Here is a 14,507-nt window from a genome sequence, read left to right as displayed (position 1 = left end):
ATAATTCATAGAAAGCTTTAACACTTTTGAAAATTAACACAATTAAAGAAGAAATCTGTCAAAGAACTACTTTGCAATACTGAAGTATACTGGGAGTATTGAGGTTCCTTCCATTAAAAGGAAGAAATTGGGTTCACACACTTTACAACTCTCAGTTCAAACACTTAACTTGAACATATGTAAGAACACTTTATTTCTGGCTGTTAGAGGAGCAAAGAGATTCTAGTAGGCTTTCAAAATCAAAAGTAATTTAGTTCCATAGGCTAGTTATGAAAAAAAGTCAAATGCATACAGCAAACCTATTTCTATCACATTTTATACTTCACCAAGCTTAGAAATAATTACATCACCTAATACTGCATGCTAACCAGACATTATTTATTCTTGTTCCCAGGGTTACTATGACACCATGGATGCTGGTTACATGGATGAAGAAGGTTACGTGTATGTGATGTCTCGAGTTGATGACGTGATAAATGTTTCAGGTCACAGGATTTCTGCAGGTGCCATTGAAGAGGTATTGATGAATATTGGTCTTTTATTTCAGGTAGTGTTTAGGGACAGAACCAAGCTGAAGTCAATATTGAGATTAAGTCATTCCACCTGGAAAATGACAAGACCCTTCCTTTGAAGCATAGGCTCGGTTGGTCACGCTGGTGTTTCTCTCACCTCACTTTCTCTCCTGTGGATTTTCCTGTTCTCCACATTCCCCCGATTCCTGCCTGAGTGGTAGAGAGGAATCTTAAGCACTTACATATATTTGTGATTTGTGGGAGAGTCTATATACATTTGTTTCTTGATCCTTGCTACTTGGTTACTTCTAGCTTCTTGATTTGCTCCTGTTTGATCATCGGGTTTGCATATAGTCTTTACTTGGTGTGAGATTTAAACATTTTATCGTACTGTTAAATCCTGAGAATTTTCTTCCAATGTAAATGACACAAAGTCCCCAGAAGAGTATTTTTAAATGTTTTCAGTTTTTTTTTTACCTTAAAATAGAGTAAAATCCTCCTTTTTATTGTATAATACTATAAGTTTTTTTACTTGTAGTATAGATTCTTGTAACCATCACCAACAAACAGGATACAGAAGAATTTCAGCACTGCCAAAGAGTTTTCATATAACTTCACCTTTTTATTATGACCCTCCCCATCGCTAACCCCTGGGAACCACTAATGTTTTTTATTCCTGTGTTTTGCCTTCTCTGGAATGTCGTGTAGGTGGAATTGTCATGTAAGTGGAGTAATACAACATGTAACCTTTGAAGGCTGGGTTATTTCATTTAGGAAAGTGCATCTGAGATCCACTCAAGTTGTCTGTGTATTGGTAATTTGTCCTTTTATGTTTCTTTGTAGTATTCCATTGTGTGGATGTACTAACTCATTTATGTTTCTTTCACCCATTAAAGGATATTTTAAATGCTTCTAGTTTGAGGCAGTTATAAATAATGCTGTCTTATACATGCAAATATGGGTTTTTGTGCAAAAGTTAGTTTTCATTTCTCTAGAATAAATACCTACAGTGAGTTTACCGTGTTACATGGTAAGTGGATGTTTAGGCTTATAGGAGACTGCCAGACTGTTTTCTAGAGTGGCTTTGCCATTTTATATTCCCACCCATAGTGTCTGAGGGTTTCTGTTCCTTCTCGTCTTCATTAGTGCTTGGCATTGTCGTTATTCTTTATTTAAATCTTTCTAATAGATGTATAAAGATATCTCATCGTGCTTTTAATTTGCTTGTCTGTAATGACTAAAGATGTTGGAAACCTTTTCTTGTGTTTATTTGCCATCCATATATCTTCTTTGGTGAAATATCTGTTAAAATATTCCCATTTTTTAAAAAATGGGTTGTTTTCTTATTATTCAGTTTTGGGAGTTTTTTAGATATTTTGGATACAGGTCCTTTGATATGCAAATTGAAAATATGTAAAAACTGTTTCCTAACCCAAGGTCATATTTTCTTCTTTGTTTTCACCTAAAAGTCTTATTTTCTTTAAATTTTACATTTAGTTTTATTGTTTTACATTTTATGTCAATTTACATTTTGAGGGGTTTTTTGTATATGGTGCAAGATATAGGTTGAGGATTTTTTTTAAATACAGATGCCAATTCTTCCACGTGTCATTTGTTGCAAAGACTGGAATTTCTCCATTGAATTGTTTTTGCACCTTTGTAAAAAATTAGCTGACAGTGTTTGAGTGGGTCTTTTCTAGAGTATCTCTTCTGTTTATTGATCTGTGTGTTTCTCTTTTCACCCATACTATTCTATCTTGATACTATAGCTTTAAACTGTAGCTTTACAGAATGTCTTGCAGTTGAATAGTGTCCACTATTTTAAAAATTGCTTCACTTTCTCAAAATTGTTGTAGATATTCTATTCCTTTACTTTTCCATATGCATTTTAGAATGAGCTTTTCTGTAGTTAAAATAAATCCTGCATGAATTTTGATTGGGATTATGTTAAATCTATAGATTGATCTGAGAAAAATTTATATCTGGACTATAGTGAATTGTCCAATCCATGAACTTTGTACATCTTTCCATTTATTTAGGTCTTTTTTGATATGTTTCATTGACATTTTATGCATGTTAGTATGTAGTTTCTGAACATATTTTCTTAATGTATAGCTAAGTATTTTGGGCTTTTTTTTTTAAGCTATTGTAAATAGAATTTTTAAAAAAATTTTGGTTTCAAAATTTTCATTGCTAGTGGATATAGAAATACTATTGACTTTTATGAACTGATACGTATCTTATGATTTTGTTAAATTCACTTATTAGTTCTAAGAGTGGTGTGTGTGTGTGTATTCCTTGGGATTTCCTACGTAGATAATCATGTTGTCTGTGAATAGAGATAGTTTTATTGCTTTCTTTCCAATCTGAATGTCTTTTATTTCTTTCCCTTGCCTTCTTGAATTGGCTAGAACCTCCAGTATGATATTGAGTAAGAGTGATGAGAGCAGTTACCCTTGTCTTGTTCCTGATCTTAGGGTGAAAGCATTAAATATCTTACCATTAAGAATCATGTTACCTGTAGGTGTTTCTTAGGTGGCCTTTATCAAATCAGGAAGTTTCCTTCTATTACTAATTTGCTGGGGGTCTTTTTTCTATTTTTTTTAATGTTGGATGAATGTTAAATTTCCTCAAATGCTTTTTCTGCCTCTATTGATATGATTGGGTGGGTTTTCTTTTTAAGCCTATTAATATGGTGAATCACATTAATTTAATTAATTTTCAACTGTTGAACCAGGCTTGCAATACTTGGGATAAATCTTACTTAGTTGCAATGTATTATTTTAATACACTGATTTTAAAAAAATATATATATAGTAATTTTTCTTGATCTGAAGTCAGCTTTGTGTGGTAATCATGTTTTTTTAATAGTGTTTGTATCATTTATCTTTTTCCATCCTTTCCTTTTTAATATATCTGGATCATTATGTTTCCTGTGGCCTTTTTGTAGATAACATGTAGTTGAATCTTTTTATTTTAATCCAGTTTTACTGTTTCTGTCTTTGGTTTTTTAAGGCCATTTACATTTAAACAAAGTATTGATATATTTATGTCTCCAAATTAATTATTAGTTTCCTTTTTGCCTTTTCTCTTTTTTATTTCCCTCATGTTACATTTTCTCCCTTCTTTTAAGTCATTTGGTTCTTTTTTTGTTGCTTTTATTTCTTTGCTGAAAACTTCATTTATTCCGAGTGCTTGCCCGTACTTTTTGGGCTACAGTTACTGTGGGATTTTTAATATTTATCTTTGTTAATTTTATCCTAAATGTGCAAATGAGGTGTTCTGGGTCAAAGACAGATTTCTTAATAATAAGTGTGTCATTGCTCTCTTACTCCAGGTCTTATCCCTAGGTGACCCAACAAGAGATGATGGGAAATTTCCCTACATAAGTAGCCAGACACACCATGAATGAGAGATAAGGAAAATTATTTTTCTCTGCTTATAAAGAGGAAGGAGGCAGCTATCTTTCACCCCTTCTAAAGAGGTCTCCTTGGAAACATAATGGCCTGAATCCAAACTCCAGCTCTTTGATATGTACATAACATCGCTCCAGGAGGCAGATAAGTCCTGTGTGTCTCAACTTTTACAACCTAGAAGTGTTTCCAACTGCTAAAGCTTTATCTTTTTTGACATGTAAATACTGAGGAAGTTAGTGAGTCAGACTCCCTAGCACCTTATGAGTTTAACCCAGGGATCTAGTCTAGGCTGTCAGCATTTTGCCTGCCCAGAGAAATTAGAATATTTTATTATCCTGTCATATCAGAGCAATTAACTAAACAAACAGCTATAGATCAAATTCTCAAGGTATTTGAGGAGTCTCAGGAGACTAGGGTTTTTTATAGGAGCAATGAGGAAATCTAGAAAAGTTTTATTCCCCTACAGATACAATAGCTACTTTAAAATCTTTATCTGATATTTCTAGTATTTGCATCATCTTGGGTTTAGCATTTGTTGATTATCTGTTTTTTAAGAGGTGTTTAGGTTTTCCTATTTCTTTTTATGTCCAGTAATTTTACATTTTATCCTGGATATTTTGACTATTATATTATGAAATTCTGGATCCTTTAAAAATCATATGGATTTATGTTCTTGTGATTGTGTATATTATCGACTTAAAAAAATGCACAACGTGAGCGTTGCAAGTTAAATTTTGTTTGGGGCAATATGAGGACTGCAGCCCAGGAGATGGCATCCCAGATAGCTCTGAGAAACTGTTCCACAGAGGTGGGGGTGGGGTGCGAGCTCAGTGTATATGTGGTTATGGTGCAATCAAATGTGCAGTCAAGCACATATTGTTTACAGAAGGTTTCTGCTACCCTCGTGCTGGCCAGTCACGAGGAGCAGTCGTCACCATGAAGGATCCTGGCGTTTTCGTGTATATGAGGAGATACAAGAATTGTGCTCATAAAGTTGGGTCCTGAAAATGTTTGACTCGCTGAAGACCTGTTCTGCCAGTTTTTCAGAGCACAGAGTGCCTCGTTTCAGCCCCCCAGCCCAACACCTTTCAGGAAGTGTTGGCCCTCAGCAGCTGCAGCAGCACGTGATTTAATGTTTGTAGAGGTAGATGGCAGATGCCAATGGTGAATGCCAGTTGTAGTTGACAGTATCAGCGGGTGGTCAGCCCAGTTAAGATCAGACCACATGTCCTTACCCATTTTCTGTGGATGGTGGTTCCAATGTCAGTTTTGTTTTCAGTGCTATTCTGGTCCATCCCACCTGTGTCTCTCTCCCAGAGGCCAGTCTGAAACTCAAGTTAAGCGCTCAGAATCTTTGCCGTGCTGATTCTGGTTGGATTCATGCTTGTACAACTTTGGAGTAGGCTCAGGACATCATACTCAGATTTAGCGTATCCCTTTTTCTAGCTCCTTTCTCTCTGCTATCTACTGTTCACTTTTTGATTCTCAGGTTTCCCCTTTACTGCTTTTCTTGGTATAAAGTCAGGGCTTCAGCCTTTCCATACTCCTGCCAGTCCTGCAGGGTCTACCTGCACAGCGTTCCTGGGGAGAGGAAGGGACTCTGTCTCTTTGCTCGTACTTGCCTGGTAGAGGGCAGAGCAAGTCAGCAGGGACCCACTCTCAGGGAGTGGGTGGCTGCTGGTGGGGAGGGCAAGCACGTGGCGCCGAAAGTTTCCAGGCTTCCTTGGTGTAGGGTGGGAACATCGCCAGGTCCACACCCCTGGGGTCTGCTGCACAGTGATAGGAGAGAAGGGAAAGGACAGAGCTTTTTGGCTGCATTCACCTGTGAAAGGTGTGCAGAGTCAGCAAGGTTTCTATTGCTCCATAGGAAGGAAGAGGGGCACTGCGTTTTCGTTGCTGTCTATCTTGAGTAGGGAGGATAAAATCAAAATTACTCTGTTTCCCAGCTCCTCTGCTCCTTTTCCTGAACCTCTGGGTAGACACAGCAGGCATTTCTTGGGGCTTTTTCTATCTGCGGTTATGGATAGTTCCACATTTTGGAGTACTGTAGAACCCAGGCCAGAATATATAGGAGGCAAAACCAGCAAACCAACAAACCATAACAACAACGAAAATCAAAAACTTAACAAAAAACAGGGGACTCACCATCAGGTTTCCTCTCATGTTCTGATAGAGTTCTCGCCTGACATGAATTTTAGCCCAAGTATTCCTTTGCAGTTAGTGGACATGATAGGTGGAATGTGTTTACTCTGTTTTTTCCCAGAGCCAAACCCATAATAGATTTTGAATGAAATGGGGCAAACTGCAGTTTAAATGAAAGAAAATGCTTAATGTAGTATGATTGATAATGCAGTAGGATCAGAGTCTGCAGAGTCATAGTTTAGTTCCCTTTTCTCTATTTAAAAGATGGTCACTTTCTCTAAAAGTTGTACTTCAGCCCAAACTTAATGACTTAACACTTGTCATGTAGGCTTTTTTTTTTTTTTCTTAGTGACAGTCAATGTGATATTATTTGAGTAAAAGGAAAGAATTTTATAAAATATTTTGGGACATGTGACTTTTATCTGCTATTATAATATTATCTTGTTTTTAACTGACTGTGAATTTTGTGAGAACCTGAAATTGAAATTTATGCTTCATGTATTTTGATGTGTTGACAAAAGGTGGTTCCAGGTGCATGAACTTTTAATTTCTTGCTTGTAGGAGATTACCTCCAATATTCACCTGCATTTCTGGCAGACAGCTAATCAAAATACAGAGATTACATAGGTACAGCTCTTATTAGCAGCCAAAATTCTTAGTTTGCTCTTTTATTTTTAGACTGAAAAGTGCCAACCTTTTCAAATACATATTGTGCTTTAATATGTTTCCACTGACATGCTTCTCACTATATGTAACAGCAGAGTGAGGCAGGCAGAAGATAGGCGATTAAAGTGGCAAAATTGAAAGAAGTATGCCAGAATCCATGGCATCGAACAGGAATTTTGTCATTGGGTCCTAGGGTGCTTATAGCATGTAACAGGACAACTCTCAGCCTTAAGCCTTCTTGAAGTGAATGTCTCCCTTTATATGAATTAAATGATTAACTCTTTATGGTATATTTATGTCTGATAAGGAAATTAATATCTCAATTCAGGTTTGCCTTCTCCATATTAGAATCTATTGGCGAGTTGTGAACCAACATTTTTGCCAGCTCTCTCCCAGATCCTTGCAAAATTGCTTAACAAATTGATAATATGTACATGAAATGTTTATATTGATGACATAACCAGCTTTTACTAAAGTGCCCAAATCTTATTTTATATTTAAGTGCTTTTCCAGGGTTCTTAATGATGAATGCTGGATTCTACTTTGACTTTTTGAAATAGGACTTGAAGTTCTTCAATCCATTGGGAGAATTATTTGTAGAAAATAAAAATAGACTGAATGTTGCTTTTATATACAGTGAAAATATCTGAGCTTTTTCAGTTTCCCGAAGTAACATTTGACAATTTATCACCTTACGTAAGACTAAATCAAAGAGAAATTCTACTAAAATGACTACATCAAAGGCATTTCGGGAAACTATGTTCTTTTCTGTTCTCAACATAAGAAAATAGAGTCCTGGGACTTCGCTGGTGGCGTGGTGGTAAAGAATCCACCTGCCAATGCAGGGAACATGGATTCCAGCCCTGGTCTGGGAAGATCCCACATACCACAGAGCAACTAAGCCTGTGAGCCACAGCTACTGAGCCTGAGTGCCACAACTACTGAAGCATGTGCGCTTAGAGCCCAAGCACTGCAACAAAGAGTAGCCCCCACCCTCAGCAACTAGAGAAAGCCCACGTGCAACAATGAAGACCCAAAACAGCCAAAAATAAATAAATAAATAAATTTTTAAAAAAAGAAAAGAGAGTCCTACAGTGGCTTTTAGAAATTTAAGAGGACATTATCCTTGCAGGTGCCAACACATGTGCGGGCCTTCTGTAAATATTAAATAATAACCAAATCCATTTGAACAATTGATTAATCTTTGAAAGCCTAGCATCTAGCTAGACAATTGGGACACTTTGGTGGAAGTTCAAGGTATTCTTAAGAAAATTGTTCCCTAAATCTGCCAGTTCAGGTCATGTGAGCCCAGATTTCTAGGAGTCAGCGTGGTCTTTCTGCTTAGTTCTCTTTCACTGTTGTGGGCAGATCTTTTCATGCAGAGACAACTTCAGGGAACAAATTGAGCTCCCCGATTTCATTCTTTCACTTGTAGTTTAAGATTTAGTTTGTTAAATAATCCTACGAGTATTCTTGGAAACTTGGAAATCTGGTGTTAAAATATTGCATTTAAAGCCTAGGGCAGTGTTCACATACAATTTGCCCTTTCGCAGGTTGTTCTGACCGAAGCGTCACTGTTTGTTTTTCAAGTTAGCTATTTTGTTCGCTATTTTAGGAATGATTTCTTCAAGATTGAATATATTTCCATAAAGTGCACATTCAACAAAGATGCCATGCAATTTCATTTCTACCCAACACTGAATGACTACTGGATTTAAATAGTTGTAAAATTGCTGAATATTTTCCTGGACACTGATGTGAATATTGATGAAGATGTGGAATCTGACACTTTCCTAGATGACTCCAATATCAGAGGAAATAAAACACTATGCCTCCTCTTTCCATTGCAGAGATAATCTCCCACTGCAAAATGGCTCATTGCATTTTACAAGGGTGCTTGATTTAAACTAATTTTTTTCTAAATTTAAAATACTTCAAATATAGTTAAGAAACCTGTGTGTTTTAGCCCACTAAAACCATAAAACCTTTTAAATGCATTAAAATTTACACAAAAATGGCAATACCCCAGAAACAAAGAATGACAGATATTTGCCAGGCCTGTTACCATAACATTTATATGCTCACTTTGGGTGAAGCAATTACCTTTTAAGTTGTATCACTTTTTTGGGTACTTGAATGCCAGTTAACTCCGGATGCTTCATGGGTTTCATATAGATGTGGCTTTTGATTTTGCCCCCCACAGGACATTTGGTTGGCTTTTGTCCTTCAAATGTTGCCAGGACATATTTTGATGCTTTCCCTTTCAACAGTTCAGTTGTTGAAATCATTATTTGGCATGCCGATATTGTTTGTGGAGCCAACACAGAAAGCTGCCTCCCTTCCTTTATGTCAACTTTTTAACACTGATGGATTAATGTTTTATCCACTATAATGAACTTCATTTACAGATGGCACGGAATACTGGAAAATGACATGTTTCTCACAGATTTTTAAAAAATATATCTTCCATTGGCAAACAGTGGGAAACTTTGCTATTATAGGGAATTGTGTTATATATTACTTCTGATTTTAAAGTACTCTCTGCCCTTACAAAAAACCAGTCAGAATTTTCCCCTCCAGTTCTAAAAACACTGTGACTGAGGATGGAAATTAAAATAGCAAGGTGAAATAAGTTTTGTTGTTCAGTTTAGTTAAAATTATAGTCATACTGATTAAGGGGCAAAATATCTGGATGTATGATGTTTTTACAGTGATTTAAACTATAAAACTTTAATAACTCAGGTATAGACGCACCAGTGAACACTTTAAATGGGATTTTGACAATTAAAACTCTGGTTAGCCAGGTAAAAGTATTTGTCTCTACTCATTAAGGGAGTACTAAATTGGAATTAAAGGATTGAACCTACCTACCAAGTCTGTGTCCTACCTGCTGTAGAGAAGGTATTCTCTTCCATGGACTGGCGATTGTCAATACTAACTGCCCAAACAAGGCTCTGGCAATAAAATGTGTCTCTGCTCTCAACATATGAACTGAGAAGTAAATAAGACCATAATGAATGGGAAAGCTGTTGCAAACATTTTGAGAATTCACATTGAAGCAGTGAGAGAAGGTGGTATTGTATGGTCTGTGTCGTATGTGTTTTGCAGAAGCTTTTGAGTCAGGACCAGCTAAAGGAAAGAAGGCATGGACACCTTTACCTCAGCAATGAAGTAAATACAATACAAAATCATTTATTTAACACATACTATCCTGAGCACTGTAGGAGTCAAAAGCTATGTCGATGGCAACCCTCACAACTGAATACTTCAAGCCTGATGCTAACAATAGGATATGGGAAATGTTGATTTGCATGCTTAATAAGGGGCAGTCTGAGATAGCCCACTGGGTTTGTACCAAATGTTCAAGCAGTTCATTGAGTCTTCTAGGAGTTCAGAGAAGAGAAAGCTCATTTTCAGCTTGGATTAAATTTTTAAAAAAAATTTTTCCATGGAAAGTTTGGGATTTTTAGTGGCATGTCCTGGATTTTGTTGGTTTTTCTCTTCCCTCTCTGACTGTACCCTTTTAGTTCAGTTTGTCAGCTTTTTCTTTTTCACACGGTCCTTAGATGTTAGAGTTCTTTAAAGTTTTTACCTTTTTTTCTCACTGCTTTCTCCCCAGATAATCTCATCCATGTCCATAGCTTTCATTATCATCTATATTTAATGGCATTCAAATACACATTTTCAGATTAAGACTCTCCTCAGATCCAATTGCTTTGACTCAAATGTCTGAAAGATACTTCAAATGGAATATCTCCAAGACTTAATACATGATTTTTCCTCCCAAGCCTAGCCCTCACTAGCATTTTCTGGCTTAGAAAATGTCACCACTATCCAACCAGCTACTCAAGCCAAAAACCACAGAATGATCTTTAACCCCTTTGACTTCTTGCTTCATATCCCATTTAGCATCAAATTTTGTCCATTTTACCTCTAAAAAATCCTGGAATCATTTTATACCCACTACTATAACCTTCGTCTACTGTTGTAGCCTCTCTGGGGGTTTCCCAGCGTAAATTATGACACCCACCTTCAACAATCCTTTATTTATTCTTCACAATGAAACCAAAGTAAGTTTTTGTTTTTCCAAATCCACTCCGAAGTGAAAGAAGAGAGTCTGTAAGGGCTACATGTGTATGATTCCAACTATATTAACATTCTGGAAAAGAACTTTAGAGACAGTAAAAAAGATCAGTGGTTGCCAGGAGTTATCGGGAGGTGAGGGATGAATAGGCAGGGCACAGGGGATTTTTAGGGCAGTGAATCTACTCTGTAAAATACTATAATAATGAATATGTGGCATAAAACCCATAGAACATACACCAAGAGTGACATCTAACGTAAACTATGGAGTGGGGTGATAGGGATGTGTCAGTGTACTTTTTGCCCCAATTGAAATTATAAATACTACATATATAAGTGTATAGATACTCTAAATGAATGCTTTTTGTAAATTACAGTCTGTCCTTTCCCATGGCACTGTGGCTGACTGCGCTGTTGTTGGCAAGGAAGATCCTTTGAAAGGTCATGTCCCATTAGCACTCTGCGTGTTGAAAAAAGGTGAGAGGGCTTTGTCCTCCCTGTAGGGCCCTGAATGAATAAAGTTAATTCAGAGCTTACCATCTGAACTTTCTCCCTAGATATAAATACAACAGAGGAACAAGTTTTAGAAGAAATTGTGAAACACGTTAGGCAGAGCATTGGCCCCGTGGCTGCCTTTCGAAAAGCAGTGTTTGTCCAACAGTTACCCAAAACCAGATCTGGCAAAATTCCCCGCTCAGCTCTGTCTGCACTTGTCAACGGCAAGCCATATAAGGTAAATGATCAAGGATGTTTAGTGCTGGGTTCTGAAATGTGTTCCCCCTGCCCCGTTCCTTTGGTGTTGACTAAGCTCTTTAAATGGTTCTTAAGCGTGAATTATATCCCTAAAAAACACATAATAGTACTTTTTTTTTTTTAATGGGGAAATTGCATAGCCATTCTCTCTGTAGGAGTGAGGGTTTTGGAGAGAAACACAGATTAATTAAGACCATATGCTTTGATTATAAGCACCAGTATAGGAAAATATTTTACTATTAGTAAATATGTCAAATTCAAACTTGTGGAAACATTAAATTAAGGCTAAATTTTCCTTCATTGCAGTTATTAGTGACTGTTAGTGAGTGAGAGAGCAAACAATTGAGGCTGGCTATAGATATTTTGGAAATTCTAATTGATATATGTGCTCATTTTTTTTGCTGTTTTGAGTGAAAATTATTTTAGGTAATTTAGGCTGATTCAAACACATGCATTCTTTTAATTTTTGTGCACATTATACATGCACAAATATACATATTTTTAATCATCAGGATCTAATAAAAAGTAATACAACAGTAAAGAGAGGTTGTATGGGCAAAAACAGAAACAAAAAAATTTCTATAGAGGCTCATTGAAAGGCCCATAAAAGAAAGTACCATCTAGAACCAATAGTTTTGCTAACCGAACAGTTTATTTTACTATAGATACATTTTAAAATATTAAGTTCAAAGTTCCCTGTTTTTGAACCTTTCCATATGAGTGTGATAAGATACCAGGGAATACAAAATTGCATGTAACTGTTTAATTTTATAGAGTGAAAGGGGTTCAAGGAAGAGCCTTCATCTGACTCTTAATTTTCTTTCCAGGTATCTCCTACAATTGAAGACCCCAGCATCTTTGGGCACATAGAAGAAATGTTGAAGCAAGCATCATGACTTTTTTTTTTTTCTTTTTTGAGTCACTTTTCTAATTGGAGTAAATTTTTGGAATTATTTCCCAGAAATAAATATTTAAATAGAAATTACATGCAAACTGAAATGTAAATTGTAGAGCTTGGTCTAAAATCAGTGTACTTGAAGGCTAGTAAAAGGCCTTCTGTTTGATTAGCCCAGTTAGCACTGTTACAGGTTGCCCATAACATGGCTTATTATATAGCTCTTCCAGAACTTCAATTTAAAAAATATATATCTAATGTATGATTTTTAAAAATTGTGCCCTCCCCCCCAAAAAAAATCTTAATTGAAATTGGCACTAATATTGAGCCACTTCCTAAAATTAGAACTCTGCAGCATTGACAAGACTTAAAACTCAAGTTGAAGTCAGAGAACAATTAAAATTTTTTTAGAAATTGTGAATATTTTCTAATATTCTTGAGATGCTCACATGCATGGTTATGTTAAATGAAATGGGAAATTTTAGGTCATCATCTAGACATGTTTTTCTAGGTAGGAGAATCTGTCTAGTCACACATTTCCTGAGGGAAGGCTGGGTACCAACCAAGGTACAGCTCTTTCAGTCCTTTGTTACTTAGTCGAGGGAAACCACAGGCCTGGCAGAGAAGAGAGCATAGAGGTCAGTTAATCCAATCTCTTTGTCATGGAGATAAGGGCTCTTTGGAGCCCCTCCTCCTGTCTCAGGTTCTTAGTTGACTGTATACTTCTTAATGATTCCAGCTTCTTTTGGAAACAAGATAATGTATAGGAATGGGTAAACTGGCATGGAAAGCTCTTAAGGAAGAGATGTAAAAGTTTTTACATTATGCTGAAAACTGGGAGGAGTTTTAAGAGAAACCAGAAATCCAGATTTTATGTGAAATCTCTCATTTTTAAATAACTCACTAAAGAAAAATTTGTCACATCCAAAGCACATCTTTCTATTTAAACTTCTGTAAAACTATTGAGCATTAAAAAAATAACTGAAAATGAATCTTTGTTAATAGGCTTATGACAACATGCCAATTAACCAGAGTAGGTATAATTACATATTTGGTTTACTTAGGGTTCTACATGATATCAGTTATCAAAGAATACATTTAAACTAAAAAAAATCATACCCATTGGGTTTTTGACAGTTCTCGAAGTATTCCTCAATCTTTCAGTCCATCAGGAACGTTATTTTTAAAAGCAACTGTCCTAACATAATAGTCTTCATAAAAATTGCTTACAACTTGTATAAAGACATTCTGAACATGTTAAGATTTTTTTTGGACTGTAGACTATAAAATAAATGGCTTCTCAGAATAAATTGTTATTTGCCAAGATTGGCTTGTTGATTGTTACACCTGAAAAAATATATTCATCTAATTGTTCCCTTTAATTATTTTAGTAGACTGAGTTAAACTAATTAGATATTCAACTTATAATTTGAAGCTGTTGGGTTCCTTAAACTGTCTCTTCTCTTTAGTACATTTTATCCATTATCACAACTGTAATCTTAACAAATAATATACTTTTTAAGGTCTTAGCATTAAGATGTATTACCTTATTTTTTTTCATTTAAAATTCAGTTAATGTGAAATGGCACATTCTTTAGCTGAATGTGTATCATAGTTCATTTGCAAGGTATAAACCCAGACATCTCTAAGAATTGTGTAAAGATTACATCTTTGATCCTCTTACACCTTTTTCCTGGTAATCAAATCTGAGAGATTCTTCAGCGGGCAGGCTTGAATTATTTTCCTGTTGCGTGGGATTGGAAAACAGTGCACAAGACCGGGAAGTGGTGTTTTCTTGTATCTGATTAAGGAAAGTGATCTCCTTTGCAGTGTCAGAGAAAGCACTGTTACTCTCATAAGACTGAATGTGGGACAAGAAAGATAGTCATCAGATTGCTTAAATTTTTGAGGGGGAAAAAAGGAATTTTCTATTTTAATACTTACCATCAGTTACTTTCACTCAATAGTACACTTTGAATGAAATATGTCTTTAAAAATAACAATATAATGTTACTAAAAAATGGAATTTGCTGAAATAAA

At 35.9% G+C, this 14,507-nt stretch overlaps 1 protein-coding gene across 5 annotated transcripts in view; it reads left to right on the top strand.

Moving 5' to 3' along the window:
* The window catches only part of ACSS3 (acyl-CoA synthetase short chain family member 3), a 138,564-nt gene extending 124,057 nt beyond the window's left edge, over positions 1-14,507 (top strand). For 3 of the 5 annotated variants that reach the window (XM_057743124.1, XM_057743126.1, XM_057743127.1), the window contains 5 exons: positions 395-517; positions 9,845-9,907; positions 11,197-11,296; positions 11,377-11,552; positions 12,400-14,507. In XM_057743124.1, the coding sequence (XP_057599107.1) occupies positions 395-517; positions 9,845-9,907; positions 11,197-11,296; positions 11,377-11,552; positions 12,400-12,468 (531 nt within the window). In that variant the 3' untranslated portion in view covers positions 12,469-14,507. Of the gene's footprint in view, positions 1-394; positions 518-3,849; positions 4,055-9,844; positions 9,908-11,196; positions 11,297-11,376; positions 11,553-12,399 lie in introns of those variants that run through there. The other 2 variants (XM_057743125.1, XM_057743129.1) reach the window with 2 other exon arrangements.

This window comes from Hippopotamus amphibius, chromosome 7 (assembly GCF_030028045.1).
Source record: "Hippopotamus amphibius kiboko isolate mHipAmp2 chromosome 7, mHipAmp2.hap2, whole genome shotgun sequence".
Classification (NCBI taxonomy): Eukaryota; Metazoa; Chordata; class Mammalia; order Artiodactyla; family Hippopotamidae; genus Hippopotamus; species Hippopotamus amphibius.
The sequence above is the reverse complement of the archived record's forward strand: the minus strand, read 5'-3'. Positions and strand labels throughout refer to the sequence as shown.